Source organism: Benincasa hispida, chromosome 6, assembly GCF_027475165.1.
Source record: "Benincasa hispida cultivar pf3 chromosome 6, pf3_genome.v1.1, whole genome shotgun sequence".
Classification (NCBI taxonomy): Eukaryota; Viridiplantae; Streptophyta; class Magnoliopsida; order Cucurbitales; family Cucurbitaceae; genus Benincasa; species Benincasa hispida.
In genome coordinates, this window is record NC_143483.1 from 52359094 (window position 1) to 52385701 (window position 26608).

General features: G+C 38.3%; 1 protein-coding gene across 1 annotated transcript; it reads right to left on the minus strand.

Moving 5' to 3' along the window:
- Positions 1–241: 241 nt before the first annotated feature.
- On the minus strand, positions 242–24989 carry SWP (RNA polymerase II transcription mediator). The gene is made up of 8 exons (XM_039034398.2): positions 24598–24989; positions 9057–10121; positions 8220–8317; positions 6977–7151; positions 5823–6840; positions 4687–5693; positions 2675–3759; positions 242–1603 (listed from the first exon to the last, which is right to left on the minus strand). Exons 1-8 carry the CDS (start codon positions 24808–24810, stop codon positions 799–801), a joined length of 5466 nt encoding a protein of 1821 aa, XP_038890326.1. The 5' UTR covers positions 24811–24989; the 3' UTR covers positions 242–798.
- Positions 24990–26608: the final 1619 nt, after the last annotated feature.

The window sequence follows — 26608 nt, forward strand, 5'->3', positions numbered from 1 at the left end:
GTGTGCAAAGATTTATGAAGAGGTACTCTAAAAGTAACAAAAATTTGTTTTTACTCTAATGCCAACATGTAGCTATCAACTATCATTTTAATTGTTATAAAGCACTTCATTCAGTATATAGCCAAACATCACATCCCATATACAAATAAAGTCCATGGTAATATGTCATTCCCTACAACTGCCATTTGAAAGACAAAATAAAAGAAAGAATTGTTAAAGGAATAGAGGAAGTAATGGGATCTTGCACAACTTTGATATTAGATTAAAAAATTGAGTACTTTCTATAACATGGATGAACCTATCTTCTAAGGTTGGACTGAAACCGCTGAGGCAAAGTGGCTATGGAGGTGTACAAGTGTAACAGAATAAATTTACAAAGTAGTTGCCTGATTAGTGTGATATTTACAAAATCAGAGCCAAAAAAATGATTTCCCAATGTTACAATAGGCTGAGATTAAAGCATATTATAAACCCTAATATCATGACTATTATCTGGATCCAATTCAAACTTGCAGCACCTATCAATCTGAAATTCTAAATCAGCTAATTAGACCAAAACTTGCCCCAGATATGTTGCCAGAACTCCAGTGAAGTCTAATGTTACAAGACCCTCCAACTTTTATCCCACAATTTAATCATCAAACCTGCCATAAACTTCTTTTCTCCGTCCTTGCACGATTCTCCAATTGAAGATATCAGGACTCATAAATGGAGAAGGCACAGGCAATGTGCAAAATTGTGCGTACCAATTCATCGATATTGAACAAAGTTACAAATGAGAGCCGTGTACAATCCTCATCACGACGTTGAACCGGTAATTGCAGTTATTTCACTGCCCTCTCTCAATCCTTGAAGGCACATATGTAATGTCCTCTGGACACTATCTGCTACAATTCTCAACCTTCCTTGGCTAACATCTCCGGTTGAACTTCCACTCACCTCAACAGTTCGAGCCACCCTCTGTTTACATTTTTCCCAGTCATCAATGCGTAACCAGCATGCTCGGCCCCCATGGCTTCCTTCCATACCAAGAAAAGAGACAACAGGGCTTTCACCAAAGGAATATCTCAACTTAACTGAGACACAATAGGGCAACCAGGCAGCGCCACCTGCTGCATTCATGTGAGGTATATGAGCAGGATCGAGTACAACTGTCAGGGCGAAATCAACAGAGTTGTGTTGCCTATCATAATGGATATTGCTTTTGGATGTGGATCTTTCAGAGTTTTCATCTATACTCAACCCAGAATGATTCTCAAGACACAATTCAATGCGGGGTTTTTGGGCCGGAGCAATATCTCCACCCTGAGCCTGAGCCACTCCCTTTTTCCATGCTATCAATTTCAAAAATTCCCTTAAAACTGATATTGGCAAGGTGAGGAGAGTAATGAAGGATGCAACACGAGAAGCATCATACGGCTCTGATGCAACACGACGGCTAAAATAATCACATATTTCACCAATTTCTGACTGTGTCAATTCCTCTTGTGCTGTAGTGGAGTTTTGCTGCTGCTGTTGTTGCTGTTGATGATGGAAACGCTTCACACTAAGCACTTGGAGAAGCAGTTGGACTCTATGAACGCTTACAGCAAATACATATCCCCTACATAAAATATGTAATGGGATGAAATGAATGACTCAAAATGTAGACTAAACAGACCGGCTTTGAAATTATTGGAAATTCAAAATTAAGTCATGCCCCAATGTTCAATGGTTCAACTCCCTCGTATTCACGTTGTAACATACAACACAAGTTGCAAATTCCTTCAGAAAGTGGCATAAAAACAAAGTTCTGTGGCACAACACATGTTGAAAGTAATGAACATGTCTTCATCATTGCATCTTTAGCAGAAAGTCTGGGAGAAATTCAGAATTTCTCGGGTTTTTGTGCAAAAGTAAAGAAGAATCGAATCAGCTTTTTGGAGGACAGTTCAAAAGAAAAGCAAAATTGCTATGGATAAATAAGATTAAGGCCACCGTTTTGGGGGAATTTGTTTGAAAAGAAATTATGTTTAAAAAACCTTTGAAGAAATATAGAAGAAAATGTGAAAAATGATTGGTGGGAGAAAATAGTTGTTGACAATGAAATCTTGCTTCTTCTACATGGAAGGATTTTGTTTGTTTGTTTGTTTTGTTTTTTTGTTTTTTTTTTTTTTTTTGGTGGTTGTTTTTGTATTAATAGAAAAACGATTTCATTGATATATGAAATTTACAAAAGTGGGGGAAAACTGAATTACAAGAGACCTTCCACATGGACAGATTTGAAGAGTGGAGGGTCGAATTTCTCTAATAAAAGCCAACTTCCATCGTCTCCTTTCCATCATCAAGTTGGCACCCACAAGTGTGGGTTTCAACAAAAGACTCTGTGTCCCAAAAGGAATTTTCCCCTACACGTTTTGTTGTGGATGGCTAAATCCAACACGTAGAAAATCACATGTACCAAAAAAAAAAAAAACACACACACAACACAACATCTAGTTTTGTGATGTCAATGGCAAAAAGGGGGAAAATGAGATTTCCATGTCATAATTCACAGCTTGTTTCAAATATATACCACTAATAATGAAGTCAAATAAGAAATATAAACAGATGATGCAAGTGAATAAGATTGGTAACTTTCCTCACAACAATAGCAAAACCAAACAAATAAGATTAAAAACTGTAACACACTTACCCCACAAAGAAACGTAAGGCAGGCTGCTCAGGATCCAAATTCAGCAATGCACCTTCGTTGTCCCTCAAAATTGAACCTAGGATCTCTTTCAGAAGATCTGGAAGCTGAGCAAACAGCCAAAGAACTCCAAGGTATTTGAGAATACCTCTCAAAACTTTCTTAAGAGCAAGAAGAGGAACCCAACCTCCTCCATACCCCCCATCATCCCCAAGTCCAATAATAGCTGTATTCAGTTCACCTCTCACGTGTGCAGGGACACCTGTTCCTGGTGATCTCCGTAATGGCAATCCTGAGCCCACAGAAGCCAAATTTGAAGATCCAGACAGAGCACTTCCCACACGATTTATATTAGCCACCTGATTTCCTGCCCTAGTCAATGCAGGAGAACCAGGAAGACTAAGTCTATTTCCATTTGCAGCAGTCATCTGTGAACTTGAATTTGGATTCTGATTGTTTGGAGCTGACAATCCAACAGTTTGTTGAACACCTGGGAAGTTTGGCTCTACACCATTTAATTCTTGGGCAACATGCTCCATAATAAATGGCCGGAACTGTGGGCATGGTAATGACCCTCCAACTGAAGGGTTGACCTTGGCAGGCGTTGCTGGTTGCAACCATACCTGATCTCCTGCAAAGCAGCGCATATCAACTGCAAATTGTTTTCGATATATTATTCTTATCCAATACGGACCACGCAACACAACAGAAACATCTATTGGCAACAAGGAACTAGGAGCAATGCCAGGCCCACCACGGCCAGCAGCAGCAGCTAACATTGCAGCCCCATGAAGGCTATGATTTGCAAGAGGGCCAGAAACATTTGCAGAAACAGCGTTACCAACTGGGCCATTGGTAATTTGGCCAGTGTTCGTGGCTGAACTGCTAGGTAAAACACCCTGGGTAGGTGTGTATCCTCCATGTTTTGGAAGGGAAGAAAGAGCTGCAGCTATGCCAGGAAGTGTCGAAACAGGACCAGCTCGAGCAGGTCGGGTTGCTGCTGCAAGAGCATGTAGTGGTCCAGCAGTGAGACGAATGCAATCCAAAAGTGATGCAACTTCAGCTCCATTTATAAAATCTTCTAAAAACTGTACACAGCAGAAAATATAAGCACATAAACATATTTATGAAAACAGAATATATCTAAGCAAAACTTTGAAATCATGTCCTAATGACTTGAGAAAACATGGCCACGGCACATATCATCAGTATTCGAATGTATGATGGATTTAAATCTTTTGGAGCATTATGAAAATGAAAATTAATTTGTGATTTTATTATTTTTTAATTTTTGATTTTTTGACTTTTTATTTTGCCTAAAGATGGGAAGTAAACTCCATCTATTTGAATGATCGGTCTCAGCTAGGGAGGAAGAACAGGTAATAGACATAAAACCATCCATTCGGGTTCTATATTTATTCGAATAAAATGCTTAGCTAATTCCATACGTCTAACCAAAAAATCTTTTCTTCTTCCAACTTTTCGATCTTCCCATTCATTACCCGCAAGTCCTTCGCCTAAACTTTGAACTCATGTCCTAGTGATTTGAGAAAACATGGCCAAGGCACATATCATCAGTATTCAAATTCATGATGGATTTAAATCTGTTGGAGCATTTTGAAAATGAAAATTCTTTAAATTTTGTGATTTTTTTTTTTTAAATTTTGATTTTTCGATTTTTTATTTTGCCTGGGAAGCAATACATTGTTTCCCATCTTTAGGCAAAAATAATAATAATAAATAAATAGACGAAGAAGAAGAAAATAAATAAAAAGGAAAAAAATTATAATACTCTCGTTATCCACAGCCAGAAACAAAATACTAATTAAAACAGAAACAATCAAGGAAATTTAAAACTAGATTAGTAGGAAACTTTATTAATATCTTCTTAGATGGCCAAATGTTTGAGGAATGCTTTTCATTTGTTTTGTAAACAATGAACGACATCCTAAACGGAGAATGAAAAAAAATTACACTATGATAAAATAAATAACAATAAGGGGCATTAAACAAACCTTTGTATGAGGCCAAAGTTGATCAGGTGAAACGTGCATAGTGCAACCCTCTTTACCTGATTCCCACTCTACGACAAATCGTGCCAGCACGCCAGAACCAAAACTAAACCACAAGCTCATCAACCCAACTGCCTCAATTCTAAATGCCCTCCTCATCTGTTCAGATAACTTATCCACAGTGTCGGGTGCACCTTTCATAACTAGTGTCTTTACATCTGAGGTCATACTACTTTCTTCTAGCCTCTCATCTGTTCCAACCCCAAGCAGTTTACGCATCCCAATGGCAAACATTCTTGCATTGGAAAGCCTTCGTATATCTGCCACTAGCTTGTCTATGCTATCTGCCTCTACTGATTGATAACTGAGAACAACACCTTCGGGATCGTAACGAATGTGAGAGTCTTTGTCGGATGTATTTGCTATTCGAACATCAGGACCCCATGGAGCCGTACAGCTTTTCTTCTGAAGCTCCCACAAATCTCTGAAGTGCTGATCATGTATCTTGACATCCCAACACATGGTTCCAGGCCTTCCAAGTCTCAAGCATATGTGTTGCCATGAATCATCTCTGGCAAATGGAAGTCGAAACCATATATTTGTTGATGCATTTCTTAAACCAACTTCTTCAACATATGGAATATCCAGTGCATCCATCTGGCTAGTAAGCCTGGCATGTTTGATACATAGTGAACAGTGCCTGATTACATGAAGCAGAGCAGAGACATATGTACTCGAAGGTGCACTGCCTTTGTTAGCTTCAGCAATAAGGTTACCATAACTGTATTCAGTTTTGGAAACCATTTCTTTTGAAATAAGCAACTGTGATGAGTGTTTGCTAAATCTAGGTGATTCTGAAACCTTCCTTCTCTTAGAAACTCCATTATATGCATCAATACCTTTAAGTGAAGGAATTAAGTTCAGCATATCTGAAGCAGTACGCTTCCGAGAACTATCATTTTTTAAACCACTTTCATAGAAGGGACTAGAGCAAGAATCTTGATTCTGGGCTGAAAAATTACATCTCTCAAGTTAGTGAAAGTAAAACATCTATCCCTTTTTTTTATAAGTTCAGTGCTTCAATTGTTAAATTACACGCAGTCAACCAATAACATAGAAACTTAGAGTAAGTATCTTACATACGGGAGTTGAAACAGACGAGCAAGATCCAGAAGGCCTTAAAGACCCTGTTGGAGCTGCAGTTGGTGAACTTCTGGATCCATTAGGTTTTATACTTGCAGAAATTCGAGAGCCACCATGTTGAGATGGAGACAATAGCCGGGAAGACCTATTTGCATACACCCCATCCTTTGACGTATCATTCGGCATACTTATATGATCATCATCCAATGCAGTATAAGAACCAACCTCAGCAGGATTTGGGTATCTAAGGGAAGTTAAATCCTGTTCAGATTTTGAATTTGAAAGTCGTCTTGTAGTAGCACCCCTAACAGGACCAGAAGAAATAGAACCCAGGGATGTGGAATGCACTGGACCCTTTGAATTGCTAGTTGAATACAAGGAACCATTGCTGTGGGAAGGGATATTTGAAAGTTTTGCAACATTATTACCCTGGGATGGCTGCATACTCACTTCCCACTTGGGAGAAGGAACTCCCTTCACATTATGAATATTAGAGAGAGAACTATAATGAGGTGCAGATGAATTGAAAGATTGAGACAGATTTGAAACAGAAAAAGCAGGTACAGGGGGAGGCCCCTTCTCCAACTCAAACACTTCATCAACAACAGATGAGAAACTGGACGGAATATATCCAGCAATCTGCAGAGCACCATCAATGCTAACATCAGGAAGAAGACCATTTTCGGAAGTTTGATTACTGACAGAACTTGGCAGAGAGGGAAATAGCCTTTCCCAGTCAAGCAGACTTAAGTTCAGCTCATCTTCAAGTATCTGAGCCTGATCAATGTCAATTTTCTTCATGCGTATCACATTGTTTAGATCACTGAGACGATGGGCTTTACCAGAAGAATCTGGTTTTGTCTCCAGCAATTTAAACTGGGGTTTGAAATCCTTGTCAAGCTGCATTAACAAGAAGTATGAATTCCCACAATCTGGAAATCCCATCAGCAACATGGTTGAACCATTTGAAATGTTCTTTGGCAATCGAACCGCAGAAAACCCATTTTCATATACCTGCAAACATTTAGTATTAGATTTTTATTTAATATAAAACCCATGTTTGATATACAATTAGAATAAACAAAGAATAGCAATCACAATGTATCACGTCATTTCCTTCTTTACAAAAATATAAGATACGCAACCATACCTCAAGGCCCAAAAACCTACTAATAGATGCAAACAAATGCAGAATACTTCGGCTTCTCAATCTTATAAAAACATCAGCTGCATTCATACTTCCTTGATTTAAAGCTTCTTCATACTCTGTCAGTGATGCGGTTGCAAGTTTATTGTGTGAAGACTGGAGAAGAAAACGACCATTCCTACAAACAAAATCATAGGTATGAGACAAAGAAGCTCAAATATATCTATGATAAAATAAATCAACTGAAACATTTTTTGGACTATTATGTTTTTATGATGATCACTTGCATTTCCCACTTTGCAACATTTAATTGACATTTATAATTTTTCTCTCGAAAATTAGTTAGCACTCGAACTTAGGTTTCATTCCCATAAATAATATGGTACTATTCATTTAATGTTAATCAAATTCTCAAACAATGTCAACAACCAATTAATAAAATGAAACAAATTTATAAAATCATAACCGTATTCATAGAAAAGAAGTTCTATAAAGAAACCAAAAAAAAAAAAAAAAAAAAAAAAATCTCTTTCACTACTTTAACTATATTGATTGTCATAACCATCAACATAGAAAGAATGTTAAATAAAATATGAAATCATAGTTGTATAATCCTTAAATTGTATAGATTAAAAATGATATGAAAATACAATTGACATCTTCACATTGAATAACCCCAATTGTCAAACAAATTTCCATTTACCATCAGTTCTACCCGTTCCATTGTAAATCTACATCTATCCTCAATCCATGCAACTTTTATTTAGCACTGAGATATGTTGAATGTAGCATGAATTCTTTTTTTTTTTTTTTTTTTTAAAGCACTGTAGCATTAATTCCATTAAAAACAAACAATAAAATTTAAGGAAATGCAATTCATAAAAATAATTATAAAGAGAATTTTTAGAATTTGTCAAAAATATAAGCACGGATACATGGGAAATAACTCTAATTGATGGAAAAGTTCAAATTCTAGCATTTTGTACCTTCTTGTTTTTTATTTTAAAGAAGGATAAATTGTATAGATTTAATTTTAAATTTCACAGTTAATATTTATCAAATGATCATATGGATCATTAGTTAAGTTTGCTTTACCATACTCAATTTACTTGAAGTTGGCTTGACGTGAAGTTTTAGTCATAAATAATTGAAAACCCATCCGACAGCAAATATAGTGTAGTAACCATTCTTTTTCCAAATAGTGTAGTAACTATTCTTTTTCCTAATATCATCTCAAGAACGGTACCTTGTATTTATTCCAAGGGTGAAAAATGATGAGCCATAAGCACGCACCCGCAATATTTCTTCTCCCTCATATGCAGTGGGGTCATGAACTTTATTCTTCTGCAAAGAATAGTAGACGTTATAACAAAAGTAAAGAAAATGGAACTCTAGTTAGTGTCATTGTATGTTACTAATGTGGCAAAAATAAATGAATAACAACGTCCTACCTCGACGGGAAAGAGAATAAAGAATGGAAAGCATACCCACTCCCCTAATTGCAAATAACCATGATTTGCAGATACCCAAACCATTCACTTGCAAAATAACAGAATAAAATAAAGGATCCGGAAATTATAGGGGACAAAATGATACCACAAAATGAAAGTCTCATGAAGCAATTTATTTTGCCAACAATCAAGAAATCATGTTTCTCTGGAGACTATGCTTCAATGAAAGATGGGAAGGAAAAAGAAAACCATACAAAAATTCTGACAATGGTAAAAAAACGGGAACCAGAAACATAAACTCCTATACACAACCGAATGCAAACCCTTCACCATTTCTTCCTCAAACCTGTAAATTTTCACTTTAACAAATTAAATTTTTCATCGAATGATCACTAGTCCTGAGCCCAAAAGCCACAAAGATACAAAATAGTAAATACCATCCCATACAGATGGTTGGGATGTGGGATGGGAGTAGTATTCAAAACAAATGACCCTTCATGTATAAATCAGTGGGGGAAGAGAGTAGTAACTAGACTAGACAGATCATCAACTTTATTTTTCAATATTTCCTGCCCTAGCCACAGTAAATTTTATGGGAGTATGAAGAAAATGAATCATCATAAACACACAACCTTTTTATGGTCAACATCAGGCTCGTCAACTTGGTGCTGAAGAACAACATCATCTGCCGTTCGACAAATTTGAATATTTTTCTTCAATTCTTTTTGAATTTCAAGAAGCCGCGTATATTTGTTACAACATATAGCTCTCAACAGCAACTTTTCAACATCAATGCAACTTTGATCAAGAGAAAATTCTGCTTCCTTGTTGGTTAACGGATCTATGACGAATGTACTGTGGATACACTTTATCTGCATATCTGGTCCAGGTTCAATTTTTATGAAAGGACATGATCCTGGATCAGAACTGCCAGTGTTTTTATCAAAATCCAACCAATACATGATTTTCAACCCTGGGGTTCGAAGACCAGATAAGTCCGATTCTCCATCATGGTTCAATTGTGTGGAACCACCAGTAATACCATCAGATATGACATCAAACCGAATAGCATCTCTCCATCTTCCTTGTCTAAGAGAATGTACTTGCTTTAAGACAGTGTCCATAACAAGCGAGATGCAAAGTTCATGCAAAATTGAATATAATGTAGTGAATGGATGTTCAGCTGCAGCCATTCTGCGTTCCAAATCATCTCCAAGAGCATGACGGTGCACTTCTTCCAGTTTCACAGGTCCCCTTCTCTCTCCAACTAGCAGCTCCAAATGCAGTATTCTCCACAAGGATAAGTGTCCTCTGTAGCCAAGAGTAACTAAAACCTTAAATTCCCCATCTACACGAAGCAGTGCTGTACCATCAGTGACCTTTACTTCGGAAATTTCTTTCGGAAGCGAAACTTCCAGTAACTTAGACCGTACTAATATCTCCAACTTTTTTAATGCATTCTTTTGTTGGTCTTCGGTCAGTGTTCCCTGAATACTGATATCTTCTACACATTTAGGCAGACGCTCATAGGTTCCCGTAAGAAGAATTTCAGTAGCAGATGGAACATCATAAATAGGTGCACGAGCTTGCTGTAGCCCCTCATGCATGAAGAATAAAGAATCTGCAGCTTGTGTAAAACAAGAATCATGACTCGACAAAGTCGATGCAAGTTGTTGACAGTATTGAATCAAAGGAACCTGCAAGCCAGGAGGTAGAGAGTAAAACAAGAGAAAATATGATTTAAGAATGACGAGAAATGCATCCATTATCCATATTATCAACATTGAAATTTAACATACAATTGATCAAGGTGAAAAAGGGAAATATCAAAATGTAAAAGGCCAAGAGGATCAACCCATGTCGACGTTATACATACAATTCTTTAGGGAACATAACTGCTCCACCTCACAACGGTGTAAATTGATCTTTTCTTTATCTTTTTGTAAGAACCACCTTATTAAGAAGAAGGAAGAAATAAAAGCATGACCATACAAAACGTAAGGGCCAAATATCTGGAGCTAATCCCAAGTAAACACCCCTAATATGCAATATCAATAAAAATAAAAACGAGGAAACCCTTAAAAACTGGACACAGTAGCCCTTGGGAAGGGGCTCAGTTGAACAGAAAAAAATACTACCACTATCCAGGATCCTCTTGTTTCTCCCAAGTCAAGTCAAATACAAATACTACTACATGTGTGCGTGTGCACGTGCACACGTGTGTATAAAGTGAGAGGAAAGGTTATGTGAAATAACACAACATTTTCCAGAAAATGTTCAATGAATTCCATTTAACTGGGAAGCTGAATGCTTGTATCAATGAGAATTTCATTTGCCTCGTTCCTAAGAAAGAGGAGTCTTTGTCGGTCAAAGACTTTAGACCAATAAGTCTCACTGCATCTTCTTACAAAACAATCACTAAAATACTTGCTGAAAGATTAGAAAGAGTCATGCCATCCTTAATTGCAGATACCCAAAGTGCCTGTATAGGAGGAAGACCTTAGACCCAATGCTAATTGCCGAAGAAGCAGTCGGGGATTATCATGCAGAGAAACAGAAGGGTTGGATTCTGAAACTAGACATGGAAAAGGCCTTTGACCATGTAGAGAGGAACCCACCAAGGTGATCCTTTATCAACCTTCTAATTTCTCATAATTAGTAAAGTCTTAAGTACCCTTATTTCACAAATTCATGAGAATGGATTGTTTGAAGGATTCTTGATAGGAAAAGAAAAGGATCATCTTTCGATATTACAATTAGCGGATGGTACACTCTTATTTTGCAAGCATGACCAATCTATGTTGGATAATCTTACAAAAACAATCAGCTTTTTTTAATGGTGTTCGGGCAGAAAGTGAACTGGGAGAAGTGGGCATTGTATGGGGTAAACATTGATGAAAACACTCTGCCATCAACAGCTTCTCGAATTAATTGCAAGGCTGGAACTTTGCCTTTCGCATACTTGGGGCTGCCACTAGGTGGTTACCCAAAAAAACACTCTTTTTGGCAACCAATACTAGACAAGGTGCACCTGAAACTTGACAGATGGAAGAGATACAATCTGTCCAGAGGAGGCCAGTTAACCCTTTGCAATGCAGTTTTGGCAAATCTTCCCACACACTACATGTCCATTTTTCAAATGCCAAATACAGCAGCAGCAAAATTAGAAAGGATAATGAGTAATTTCTTCTGGGAAAGACAGAAAGGTTCTAAGATGAACCACCTTGTGAGATGGGAGGTAGCCGCAAAAGCTCTGCAAGGAGGGATAGGAATCGCAGTCTGAAAAATAGAAACTTAGCCTTGTTATTCAAATGTAGCTGGAGGTTTTTGAAAGAACCTATGCATTTTGGTGTAAAATTGTGAAGAGCATACATGGAGTTGATCCACATCAGTGGCACACTTCTAGGAAGCTTGATATGAGTTTACGCAGCCCATGGATTAATATTTCAAGATTTGGAGTCGTTTTGAATCTCTTGCAGTCTTCAAGATAGGGACCGGAAAAAACATCTACTTTTGGCTTGACCCATGGTGCTCAGACCAGCCTTTTAAGCTGACCTTCTCTCATCTTTTCCGAATTGCTTCTGCACCAAATGGCAGCATCAATGACCATTGGGATTCGGTGACGACTTCATGGAACTTATTGCATAGAAGACAACTAAAAGATGAGGAAATATCAGAATGCCAGTAGCTGCTATGGAATTTAGAAGGCCAATGACTCTTTATCCCCCAATTTAAGGCGTTGGTCCTTGGAATCCTCTAGTAAGTTCACAGTTAAGTCTTTATCAAGATATTTGAATGCATCATCTCCACTTGATAAAGAAATCTTCCAAGCCCCGTGGAAATCCAAGAGTCCAAAAAGAATTAACATTCTTATTTGGATTATGATGTTCGGCTCCCTCAACTGTTCATCCACAATGCAACACAAGTTTCAAGCTCATTATTGATCTCCATCTATTTGTTCTTTTTGCTTAGCCAATGGTGAAGACTTGCACCATCTGTTTTTTGAATGCCCCTTCTCTAGTAAATGTTGGTGGAAGTTGCTCTTCGCATACTTTAATGCACTTTAGGTTTTTGGGCCTTCATTCCGAGATAATGTTTCCTAGTGTTGAGAGGTCCTTCACTATCACCTAAAGCTCAAATATTATGGTCGCAATCAAGGCCTTATTGTCAAAAATTTAGTTTGAACGCGACCCACGGGCAGTGTTTTCGAGGCGACCCGCGCCTAAGGCGAGAGGTGAGGCGACCTTGAGCCATTGCACCTTGAAGAGAAATAGGGCGAGCACCTTCAACCATGCGCTCGCCTGGTTGCCTTTTGTCGCCTTGTTGCGCCTTCATCATACATGAAGGTGAGCGCCTGTCTTCCTTTCTCTTCATTTTTTCATTCAAATTTTTTGTAACAAGTGAGAAATGAAAAATCACGAGAAGAAGATTGATTATTGTCGAAAATCAGCTTGTAACCCTAGGGGTAGTTTAGTAATTGTTTGTACCCTAGGGCTTCCCCTAGTCTATTTATTTGGCCTATTCTCTTGTATTTTTGTGTATCAGAATTAATAATAAAAATCAGTCTCTATCGTGGTTTTTTCTCCCTGATCTAGGGTTTTCCACGTAAATCTTGGATTCTTTTCTTCCTCTTTTTTCAACATGGTATCAGAGCATGGCGACGAAACCCTAGCCATCATGGATGAAAATAGACCAAATTCTCCATCAGCAACCTTCATTGGAACTAGTCGGGAAGCCGATATCACCAAAGCCGTTCGGGAAGCCGTGGAACAATACCTCCAAGCCGCACTGCCCAAAATAATTAAATTTGTTTCAGACCCAAACCCTAATCGGCCAAGTTCCAGCCGTTCTTCCCCAGCCGAACAGCAGACAGCCCAGTCGCTCGATCCATTCCAGCCACTCGATCCCGGTGTTCTCTAGCCGTTCGACAGATCGCAACCACTCGAGCCGTTCAACAGATCGCAGCCGCTCGAAGTGGTCCTTCCTCAGCCGCTCGGTCCCCCACCGACCAGATCGCAGTGCTTCCAGCCTCACCTCAACCCCAGCCGCACCTCTTCATCGGTCGACCCTGCCGGTGCGACGAGCCAGCCGGAGCAGATCTTGCCGATCGCAACTTCTTATCAGCGGTCAGATTCGACGTGTTTCCGGACAGCAATTGTGGTCCAACCATTCCAGGAGAAGCCAGTAAGTCCTTATGCGTCGGTCTTCTGCCCAAGAGGGTCGATGGCACCAGCGGTCGGATTTGCAGATTAGCCTTGCCGGGGGTCTACAAGTGATCTCCAACGGCGTTTTGCCCATCTACAACAGCAGATTGCAGATTTCGGGACGGTTCTTGGGACAAACTCTCAACCTGATTTTTCGGCCAACATACCAGTTTACCCTAAAAACCCGATAAATTCTTTCCCTATTTTACCCACTACAAATATCTTGTCTTGATCTATGGGAAATACTGCAGGGTTTATTACTGGAGAGAAATTGAATGCCCAAAACTACTTTTCCTAGTCTCAATCCATCAGAATGGCCTTGGAAGGACGTCATAAGTTTGGATACTTGACTGGAGAGATACCTAAGCCCGTTCAAGGAGACCCTCAGGAGCAGATCTGGAAAGGAGAAGACTCGTTGTTGAGATCCGTTTTGATTAATAGTATGGAACCCCAGATTGGCAGACCGTTACTCTATGCTGCAACTGCCAAGGATATTTGGGATGTTGTTCAACATCTTTATTCACAAAGGCAGAATGCATCCCGGCTCTATACGTTACGAAAACAGGCACATGTATGTAAGCAAGGCACTATGGACGTAACGTCCTATTTTAATAAAATGACTCTTTTGTGGCAGGAGATGGATCTTTGTAGGGAGACAATCTGGAAATGTGCTCATGACGGAGCACAGTACACAAAAATTGAAGAAGCAGATCGTGTCTATGACTTCCTGGCCGGTCTAAATTCGAAGTTTGATGCCGTTCGGAGTCGGATTCTGGAGCAACGCCCTACTCCCTCTCTCATAGAAGTATGCTCAGAAATACGTCTGGAGGAAGATAGATCAACTGCAATGAATAACCCTATCATTACCTCTACTGATGCTGCAGCTTTTGCTACTAAGACCTCCAATACTAACGGCGATAAAAGACCTACTCCTGTCTGTGAGCATTGTAAAAAGTCGTGGCATGCAAAGGACCAGTGTTGGAAGCTGCACGGACGACCCCCAAACTGTAAACGTCGTCAGTCACATGACAAATCAACATCTGGACGTGCCCTTGTGAGTGACTCGGTAAATGAGAATCCTCAGTAATCCTCAACAGATAGTATGACCAGCCTAAGTACAATTGGAGTCAGTGCCATCGCCCAGTCAGGTAATATACAGTCTGTTGGTCTTATTAGTATTAATGGGAAAAAACCTTGGATTGTTGACTCAGGGGCGACAGATCATCTTACTGGTACCTTTGATCAGTTCCTCTCATATTGTCTAAGTGCCAGTAATGAACAAATTAGGATTGTAGATGGGTCGTTCGCATCTGTTGCAGGAAAAGGACATTTATCTCCATTTAAGGGTTTGGTTTTGCGAGATGTTTTGCATGTTCCTAAAATTTCATATAATTTGTTATCCATCAGTAAGATTACAAAAGATCTAAATTATCAGGCAGTTTTTTCACCCGACTCTGTTCTATTTTAGGATCTGAGCTCGGGGACGATGATTGGCACTGTCCGGCACGATAGGGGACTCTACTTCCTGACTGATGATGCTTCCTCTAGGAATGATTATAGGACTAGCCTTGTCTCTTTAAAATTTTTCTAATTCTGAGAATGATTTTCTGTTATGGCATTACCGCTTAGGACATCCAAATTTTCAATACATGAAATTCTTATTTCCGCATTTATTTCGCAATGTTAATATGTTTTCTTTAAATTGTGACGTGTGTATTCGTGCCAAACAGAGTCGTGTCTCCTTCCATTCCCAACCCTATAAACCATCCAAATCCTTCACCTTAGTCCACAGTGATGTTTGGGATCCCTCACCAACCACTACCTCCACAGGGAAACGCTAGTTTGTCACCTTTATAGATGACCACACTCGGCTTACTTGGGTATTTCTTCTCACTGATAAATCCGAAGTGTTATCTGTATTCCAGCAATTCTATGCTACTGTGGAAACCCAGTTTAGTGCCAGGATTGGTATTTTGAGAAGTGACAATGGGCGGGAATTCTTTAACACTTCCTTCCAGGAATTCCTTGCATCCAAAGGGATTGTCCACCAAAGTTCGTGTGCCTACACTCCCCAGCAAAACGGGGTAGCCGAAAGAAAAAATCGTCATTTGGTGGAAATTGCCAGGTCCTTAATGCTATCCACATCACTCCCGTCTTACCTATGGGGTGATGTCATCCTTAATGATGCTCACTTAATCAACCGAATGTCTTCCCGAGTCCTCAACTTTCAAAATCCATTAGACTGTTTGAAAGAGTCCTACCCCACTACTCGTTTAATCTCCGATGTACCACTTCGAGTCTTTGGCTGTGTTGCTTTTGTTCACTCCCATGGTCCAAACCGCACGAAATTTACCCCCGTGCTCAAAAATGCGTGTTTGTTGGGTATCCACTTCATCAACGTGGGTATAAATGTTACCACCCATCCTCTCGCAAATATTTTGTTTCCATGGATATCACCTTCCTTGAGGATCAACCTTTCTTCCCTGTTAGCCATCTTCAGGGGGAGATATCTAGTGAAGAGCCTAATTGGTCCACTTATACAGTTCCCTTGGAGTCATCTCCCATTCCCGAACATGTCGGTCCTATCTTCCCTACCAATCAAGTCCCATGGATAACATACTATAGGAAGAATCTCAGGAAGGAAGTAACGTCACCTGTTGCACCTTCGACTCCGGTCCATGAGTCAAACCCGACATCAGGTACGTGTATTCCTGAAACTAATGAGATTGATACTTGTGCTTAGACTAACGAATGTAGAGAGGAAAAAGGAGAAAAGGGTGCTGAAAGCATCACTATAGCGGATGGGAAGACTACGAAAATAATGATTCGGACACAGCTCTAGAAAATGTGAGTGATACTAGAGATAATGGTGAAAAGGTGATGTCTGAAGATGAAACCCGAGCAGAGGAGATGAGTGATCACAGTTGAAATTCTGACATACTGAAGGAGCATGATGCTTCTCTTGATCTTCCAATAGCCCTGAGGAAAGGTATTTGGTCATGTACAAAGTACCCTATGCATAGTTACATGACCTACAGTAACTTGTCACCTGAATTTAGGGCGTTTACCACCAGTTTAGATACAGGGGTGATACCGAGTAACATACAGGAAGCAATGAAAACTGAAATTTGGAAGGCTGTTGTTATGGAGGAGATGAGGGTTCTTGAGAAAAATGGAACATGGGACCAGGTGATCCTACCCAAAGGGCACAAAACAGTTGGATGCAAATGGGTTTTCACTATAAAGTACAAGTCAGACAGGACTGTTGATCAGTACAAGGCCAGGCTAGTTGCCAAAGGGTTTACCCAAACCTTTGGGGTAGATTACTCCGAGACATTCTCTCCCGTAGCTAAACTTAATACTATTCGAGTTTTGCTATCAGTTGCAGCTAACAGAGATTGGCCTTTGCATCAACTGGATGTAAAGAATGCCTTTCTCAATGGAGAACTTGAGGAGGAAGTCTACATGAATCCTCCCCCGGATTTGGAGATCAGTTCAAACAGCGAGTCTGCAGACTGAGAAAGTCGCGATATGGGTTGAAACAATCTCCGAGAGCCTGGTTTGACAGATTTGCCACCTTTGTCAAAAGACAAGGGTATAACCAAGGGCAGTCAGACCACACACTATTTACAAAAAGGTCAACTTCAGGGAAGGTTTCCATTCTCATTGTGTATGTTGACGATATTGTGCTCTCCGGTGATGATAATGATGAAATTGTGAAACTCAAAGCAAAGATGGCCAAAGAGTTTGAAATTAAAGACCTTGGGAAGTTAAGATACTTTCTCGGAATGGAAGTAGCCCGGTCAAGGGACGGGATCTCAGTGTCCCAACGGAAATACACGATTGATCTTCTAACGGAAACAGGAATGACTGGGTGCAAACCTGCTGACACCCCAGTTGAATATAATTCAAAGCTCAGCAATACCAGTAACAGTGTCCCGATCAATAAAGAAAGGTATCAGCGGTTAGTTGGGAAATTGATATACTTATCTCATACGAGACCTGATATTTCCTATGCAGTGAGTGTTGTCAGTTAATTTATGCAGGCTCCTTATGAGGAACACATGACAGCCGTTGAACGCATCCTATGATATTTGAAAGGTACACCAGGTAAGGGGTTAATGTTCAAGAAGTCTGATAAACGCTGCATGGAAGCCTACACTGATTCTGGTTGGGCAGGGTCTATTGTTGATAGAAAATCAACATCTGGGTATTGCACATTTGTTTGGGGTAATCTAGTGACCTGGAGGAGCAAGAAACAGGGAGTTGTGGCCAGAAATAGTGCGGAAGCTGAGTATCGGGCCATGAGTTTAGGGATATGTGAAGAAATCTGGTTGATGAAAGTGTTGTCAGATCTTCATCAAGACAATGAGCTCCCAATGAAACTGTTTTGTGACAACAAGGCAACAATAAGTATTGCAAATAATCCTGTTCAGCATGACAAAACAAAACACGTTGAGATCGACCGGCACTTCATCAAGGAAAGACTTGACAACGAAAGTATACGCATCCCTTATGTTCCCTCAAATCAGCAAATTGCAGATGTGCTCACAAAAGGGGTTACTGAGATAAAATTTTGACTAATGTGTCAGCAAGTTGGGCCTTAATGATATTTACGCCCCAACTTGAGGGGGAGTGTCGAAAATCAGCTTGTTACCTTAGGGGTAGTTTAGTAATTATTTGTACCCTAAGGCTTCTCCTAGTCTATTTATTTGGCCTATTCTCTTGTATTATTGTGTATCAGAATTAATAATAAAAATCAGTCTCTATCGTGGTTTTTTCTCCCTGATCTAGGATTTTCCACGTAAATCTTGGGTTCTTTTCTTCCTCTTTTTTCAACAATTATATAAAGACTAGAAGAGTTAGATGATTAGAAAGATAAAAAAATGAAGAAGAAGAACAAGAAAGAAGATACAGAAGAGGAGAAGAAGTAAAAGTGGAAGAAAAGGTAGAAAAGTGAAAAATTACCATACAAGAAGAAAAATAGGATGTGTCAAGGAAGATAAAAGAAGAAAAAGAAGAAGAAAAGTCTAGTTATGAAAATGCACGCCTTCATTTTTCAATAAAGAGAGTTGGTTGCATGTTGCATGTAGTATATCTCCTCCATGAATGCCAGATGGCCATCTATTTCTCTCGTCCACTTTCCATGACTGCCAGATGGCGTTTAGTTCTCTTTTCTAATCAGTATCTTGCTAGTATCATTTTCCATTTAAGAAGAAAAGCCAACTACTAAACAAATAACATTATAAACATATTCAATTTAATTGCATAAACTCACTCTCATAGAACTATTTGTTTTCTAAATTACATATGCTTTTTTTTGTAATTATCACAAAAATTAATTTTTATTTAAATATAAAATAGCTTGATTGATATTTTTTGTATTTTGAAAATTAAATACTCTTATATTTTACCTATTATAGTTTTAGATAATATTTATTTATTATTTTATTAAGATGCACCTTGCTTAACTCGGGCTACGCCCTTTTATCGCCTCTCGCCTTGAGGCAATTGGGAGACTTGTCGCCTTAAGGTGCGCCTTGCGCTTTGAAAACACTACCCCCGGGTCTCTCACGACAAGTCGATTGAGTGGTCGGATCGCTTTGGTTCTACTCGACTCCTTGCTTCTTCTTGGGGTTCACAATCCAAACTTTTTGCTCATTATTCAATCCAAGACATATGTCTCAATTGGAATGTTTTCATTTCTCCAACTTAATTTACATTCACATTTTACTAATGTATTGCCATAGAACTCTATGATGTATTACCTTTTGTTCTCTGGATATATTTTGCATTCGAAATGATGAGTGCTAAGGTTGTGTCAACCGTTGAGATGGCCAGGTGCACCCACTGACCCTACTTTTAGTATGTCCTCTATGATCATTATGTCGCATTGTATTTTGAGCATTAGCCTCCTTCATTATATTAATGAAAAGTTACGTTTTCGTTTCAAAAAAAAAAAAAAAAAAAAAAGAGAGATAACACAAGATAAATAAATAAGATCAATCTTCATGTCATTTGCACCAAAGATATCCCGTTGATGCAACACAACAATTACAACGAAGATTAAAATAATAGTCATCATTTATTATTTTATATCTTTTTATTTTTATTATTACTTTTATCCTTTCCCTACCCCAAGCCACCTTGGCTTTCTCCTCTTTGGAAGGTTAGCATCCCTAGAAAGCTAAAAGAATTTGTGTGACAAATTTTATATGGGATAGTCAACATTATGGATTGTGTTTACCGACACACTTCCTTTGTGTAATACCTAAAATGTTGCATTCTTTGTAGGCGTTAGGAAAGTGACCTCCATCACTTGTTATGGGGTTCTCAATTTGCTCGTTCACTTTGGAATCAAAGGATGAGTTCATTTGGCTTATGTTTAGATTAGAAAAGTCATGGTATGATGGAGGAGGTGCTTCTATGTTCGCCTTTTCTAGAGAAGGGCCAAGTTTTGTGCATGCTAGTTTCTCTAACATTATATGCATAATTTGGCTCAAAAGAAATAATCGAATTTTTAAAGAGGGTAAAGAGGTGGTGTAACGAGGTTCGAAAGGTGGTGATGTTTAAGGTTCCTTGCGGGCGCCCGTCACTAGGTTTTTTTGTGATTATAATCTCGGTATAGTGGTCAATTTTTCTATTTTCCCTCGTCTTTACCATCTTGCTCTCAATCCTAATGATAGTGTGTCAGATGTGTGGATTGCTGATTCGAATGCTTGGGATTTGCGTCTTCGTCGTCATCTTAATGATTTGGAGATTTCTGAATGGGCTACTTTATCTCATCTTTTGTGTTTTTTTTTTTTAATAAGAAACAATTTCATTGATGTGTGAAATTACAAAAGGGAAGGGGAAAGAAGCCCCGAGCCAAAGGAGTTACAAAAGACATTTCCAATTGGTCAAAAGAGAATCAAAACTATATGAATGGAATAGCTTCGACAATTTACACCAAGAGCGATGAAAATAACATGCTCTAAAAAAATTTGAATTGTTGAGCTTTGTCGTTGAAAAGACGGCTATTTCGTTCAATCCACACCGACCACAAGAAGACTCTTATGAGTTGCATCCAAAGGAGGCTCTTTCTCCCTTTAAAAGGATGTCCCTCAAGTAATAGAGATAGAAAATTGGTGACATCTGATGGAAAGACCACATTCCAATTAAAAGCATAGAGAAAGTGGTTCCAAAATCTGTTTAGAAAAGGGCAGAAAATGCAAAGGTGGCTTTGAGTCTCATTGTCGTTCTTGCAAAGTGTGCACCAACCGGAGGAAACCACCAAAAAGGACAATCAGCGTTGAAGCTTGTCATAAGTATGAACAGCCTTATGGAAAGCTCACACAAAAGAATTTAATCTTTTTAGGGTAAAGGTCAGACCATATAGATTTGGAAAGGCAAGCAAAAACATTAGTATTGATCTTGTGCTCGAGAGCAATCAAGGATTTGGTGGAGAAGATCCTAGATGATTCATGCTTCCCTAAACATTTGTCATTTGTTGAGGTTGGATATTGGTTAACACGCAATAAATCAGCCCATTCACATATTTCCAGCTCGTTGAGGTTCCTACGGAGGTTGAGGTCCCAACACCCCTCAACCTCTTTCCATGAATCGAATACCAAAGTCTCCTTAGCAAGGGCGAGAGCAAATAAGTTGGCAAAGGTCGTGTGCAAGGGGATGGGGCTCACCCAAGAATCGTACCAAAAAGAAACAAAACACCCATTGCCTAATGTCCACTGCAACATGTGGACCTTTGGCAGTGGACAACAAATGGGAACCAGCTTTGTTATCACATTTAGTAGAGCCAAATTTGGATGTGATGACCCTTCTCCACAGAGCACGTTTTTCCACCCTATATCTTCAAATCCCTTTGGCAAGGAGAGCTTCATTCCTCTGCTTAAGATTAGTAATCCCCAAACCGCCGTGACTGAGAGGAGAGAGAATTTTATCCCAACCAACAAGGATATCTCATCTTTTGTCATCAATCAGAATTCATCTTTCTCCTAATACTTGGTCCTGGCCTCTTGATTGCTCTTCGATTTTCATTGCTAAATCTCTCATAACGGATTCAGTGGGTATGGTCGATCCTCTTTTGAAGGATTTTTATTTTGTTATTCCAAAAGATCATTATCCAAAGAAAATTAAAATTTTCCTTTGAGAGCTGAGACTTGAAGCTATTAATATGGTTGATAGGTTACAACGACGAATGCATTATATGCATTAGAGATGTCCACGAGGCGGGACGAGGCCGGGGATGCCATTCCCCATCCCCGTCCCCGCTCCCCATTTCATTCCCCATCCCCGTGAAATTCCCCACGGGGATCGAGGCGGGGATTCCTCGTGGGAAATTGGCTGGGATCAGGTTCCCCGCGGGGAATTTTCCCCCGTTACCTTTTTTTTTGTAAAAAACCAATTAATTTAAATCACTAATGTGAACAAATTTTAATTAAATAATTAACTTTATCACTAAATTGTTTATTATGGTTAGTTTTACATGACAATTTGAATTTAAAGATAAATTACTAAAATTTTGGCCTAAAAAAACTAATTAATTTTTTTAGTAGAAAGAAATAAATATAAATCAAATTATTCACATATACAATCTAAATTTAAATATTCAATTTAAACATATTCATTATCTTTCTCAATAAATAATCAAATTTGAAATTTAAATGTAATATTTATATAATAATAATAATAGTATAACATTAGATAATTATACTAAATAAATATGTAGAAGCTAAGGGGCAGGGACAGGTAACAGGGCAGAGGCGGGGGCGGGGGTAGGGACGGGGAATGCGTTCCCCGTCCCCGTTTAGCTCGCGGGGAATTTTTTTTCCCCACTACCTCCCCCATTCCCGCCTAATGGGGGAATCCCCGTCCCCGTGGGGAAATTGGACATCTCTAATATGCATCTTTCCCCTTCTTGGTGCCCCATGTGTCGATAACATGTTGAACCTCTAGCTCACCTATTTTTTTATTGTTCTTTTGCAACTCGCTTCTAGCGTATTATTTTGGAGGCTTTTGGTCGGTACATGTCGTGTCCTAATTTCATTTATGATCTTGCTTCCTTTTTAGTGAGTCATCCTTTTGGTTATACTAAAAGGACAATTTGGTTCACTGTTTTGCGAGCTTTCTTTTGGCTGCTTTGGGGTGAGTACAATGTACGTCATTTCAAATATTCTTTTGATTGTTTTATGGATTTCGTTCTATCTTCAGCATTAATTGGGTGCAAATCCAAGTATCCTTTTACTCATTATAGCGTGTCTTATTTAATTTCCAATTGGAGAGCTTTCTTCTAATCACCTCTAGGTGTTGGGGTTTTCCCTTATTTCATCAATCAATGAAATGTTTCTTTTTCTAAAAAATGATCTCGGTTTGACGTTGTTGAATTATAGTTCTTTTGTTGTTAGTTCCAGGACTCCCATCTATTGGACTTTTTTTAATGCCCTTGTATATTCTTTCATTTTTTCCCCAATAAAAGCTCAGTTTCTTACCAAAAACAAAAAACAAAGCAAAACAAAAACAATCAAAGTCCACAACTTATAGGCATCAGTTCTTATTTTAGAAAAATCAGCATTGAACATAGGAAGTCAATAGTCAACATCTACTCTCGTCTGGACAGTTGTTTTTTCCTGGCATGTGAACTTTAGAATTATATGGTTTCTAAAGGGTGTAGAGATACTCCAGAACACTTCCAGATTTTTCCAGAAATGAGAAGTTCGAAGAGGCATCCAACTTAGGTTTGATCATTTTTGGATTCAACATTCCTCATTTTTTTCCAAAAAACGGATGGTTGGTGGAAATGGAGGATAAACTTCAGAAGAAATATCATGGAAAATGAAATTCAAGAATGGGCAATCTTTCCAGTTTGATTTCCAATATGAGGCATCTCAACGTTCACATTGCATTATTTGGAAGTTGGCTCAAGGGAGTCTAGAGGATTTTTCTTTTTCTTTTTCTTTTTTTTTCTTTTTTTCTTTTTTTTTTTTTTTTTTTTGGGGGGGTAGAAAATTTGTCTAGAGGTTCAAGCAGTGTGATCTCATTCTACTCGTTAAGTACTAGCTGTGGATGCCCTTGGGTTGATTGGTATTTTCGTATAGATTGTAAGCACAATGCAAATGATTCAACTTTCCCGTAGGCATTTTTTAAAGGTGGTAATTATAATCCTTTTGTTGTCTGTCAACTGGGGCTTTCTTGTAAACTCTTTAGCTAATTAGAGAAAGCCAATCTTCCTCTTTCTCCATGATCCTAGGTGAATGGAATGGTTTCTTATCAACTTAAATAAACCAATGTAAACAAACTAGCCAAAGCCCACTCATCTCGAATCTTGATATTGTTGGTTTGATCGCCACAGGCTACCCCAACAAGATAATTCCTCAAGGGCATCGAAAGCCTTCTGAGGATTATAAAAAGACTCCTCGTTAACCATGATGTCGCCCGCAGACGGTAGTTATATGAAGTGAACACCCTCCCTACTAACAACCTTCAAAATACCCTTTTTCCACCCCTCTATCGATCATTCTGCTTGGGCAACGAAGATAAACCATAACAGAGAAACGTGGTTCCTTTCCTAGACGGCACAGAGAAAAGCCTCCTCCTTGGCTCGAACCAAAAAAAAGATAGAGAAGATTGTGAATCTTGGAAAAGTTCAACACATACCTTCCACTCATACAGTTATACCTAACCCTGTCTTCATTCCCCAAAGCTTAATCAACATGATCATGAGCATTTCAAAGTCAATTTTAAGAAGAATAACCTCCTGAATGTGGTAAGTCTAATTCCCAACGACCTCACCTAGCATTACTACCTCCATGAGACACAAACAGCTAAAGAAGTACCCAGTCTTCCATATTCATGGCGAAGAAAAAATCACAGTATACTCAATTTCGAAGTAAGTCGCGAGCATAGAGAATTGGGAAGACAATAATTTAAAAATTCGAAGTAAAAGAAGACAGAGGGAAAGCAAGCAACCAACCTGTTGACACCACTTGGCAAGGGCATAAAGGCGGAGTATCCTCTGCTGGGTCTTGAAGACATACTTGAGGATATTAACCTTCTTATCGGAATCGGATTGGTCGGAGGATTTGGACTTGTCAACAAGTTCTTTGAGGGAGAGGAAAGAGTCCTCAGCAGCACGGGAAACCAGGGCAGAGAACTCGACCGTTTGTTGGCCTAGCTCGGCCGCCATGATTAGGGCAATTATGTGACCCAAGGAGGAAGTGGGAGATCTATAATGTGAAAATCATGGGAAGCTAGGGTTTCGGAGAAGGGAATTTGAGGAAGACGATGAGTTGGGAATACACAGTTTATCGGCAGAGAGAGAGAAAGGGGAAGAAAAAAAAAAGATTTCTCGTTCCAGATTGGTTTTCTATATATATTTTCTTTTTTCTTTTTATGATTTACGATTTTGGAGGCCGCCTCCTTTCAACTGGTGATTTATGTCCACGTGGCATTTCATTAGTCAACGTTTTGGTGGTTTCTAAGTTTTTTTTTAAAAAAAAACACATGCCTCCCGTCGTGGATAGTATAATTTTAATGTCAGTTGAATTATATTTATTTCGGAGTTTCTCTTTTATTTTACTCTTGATCGAGTTCTTATTTGTTTTTTAGTTTTGAAGTTAAGCTAATACGTTGGCTCTTTAAATTTGAAATCGATTTCTATTTGATTTTTAACCTTATAAGAATGATAAACTTTGGTCTCATGATTTAAAATTTGAGATTTTAATTTGTTTCAAAGTTTGATTTTAGTGTCTTAAGGGTCTTCAAGTAGAGTTGACTGGCTAAAATGATGATATGAATTTTTTTCACAGTCAAGAACCAATTAAAAAACTAATTTCAAATTTTATGGATCAATTAAAAATAAATTTAAATCTTAGAGACCAAATATGACACATTTGAAATTTCAATTATGAATGATTAAATAAAAACTAATTTCAATCTTAATGTGCAAAAGTATCAGCATTAAAATCCAGTGTCTTGAAAGTATCTTTTGAAACATTCTTTTGTTCTCAAGATTTAAAATGAGTTTTTGTTGAGTGTTTTAAGGTTTCAAAAATTACTATTTATGAATTTGATCTTTAATTGATCTCAAATTTTGAAGTTAGTTTCTCAATGCATGCATAGCCTCTAGAATTGACGGTTAGCTAGTTAACATAATGGAATACGACAAGGATTTTATATATACACATTAAATGTGTCACTTTTGAAATTTGAATGATGAAGTAGAAATTAATTTCAAATCTCATTGACTAAAAGTGTTAGCATTAAAAACTCAGAGACCAAATAAAAAATAAATTATAATTCCAAAAATCAAAAGTATATTTTATCCTCAATTTTTAACTCGAAAAATAAAATAATACATGTTTTTATATATGTGAGGTCATCTTGCTTGCAATTTGACTATATATAGTCTATGTTGGTCAACAAACTTATTTCCCCCGCTTCTAATTAGAACGTTTTAAGTGTCCTTCTATTTTTACTTTGTAAAAAAAGAAAAACTGATCGTCTCATCCTTAGTTTCTATGATTTTTTTTTTTTGTTATTATTGTTGCTATTACTATTATCATCATTATTCTTCTTTTTATAAGGGATTTTGAAAAATGATTATGAATGCGAAAACCATGTTATGGGATTGTGAACTATTTATTGGCAAAAAAATAGGTGCCAGTTGAGATACTTTGTTAGAATAAGTGAAATGGATGAAAATAAAGGGAGTGTTGAAGTAAAATATGTATTCATAGTGATTCGATGTTCATAATTTAAAAAAATAAAATAAAAAAAAAAAAATCACTTAACAGGGTCTTGTTGAGCTTACAGAAGCAATGATCCTTCGAAAGTATGCCTTCAAAGGAATTGAAGTTAGTTTTGTTATAGTTGAAGGAATTGAATTCCTCAGCAAAAGCGCGTGAACAAGTGTGTTTTCAAATTTTGTTTTGGAAATCGTGAAAACAGATAAAACATTCAGAATACAGGACAAATATAAAACA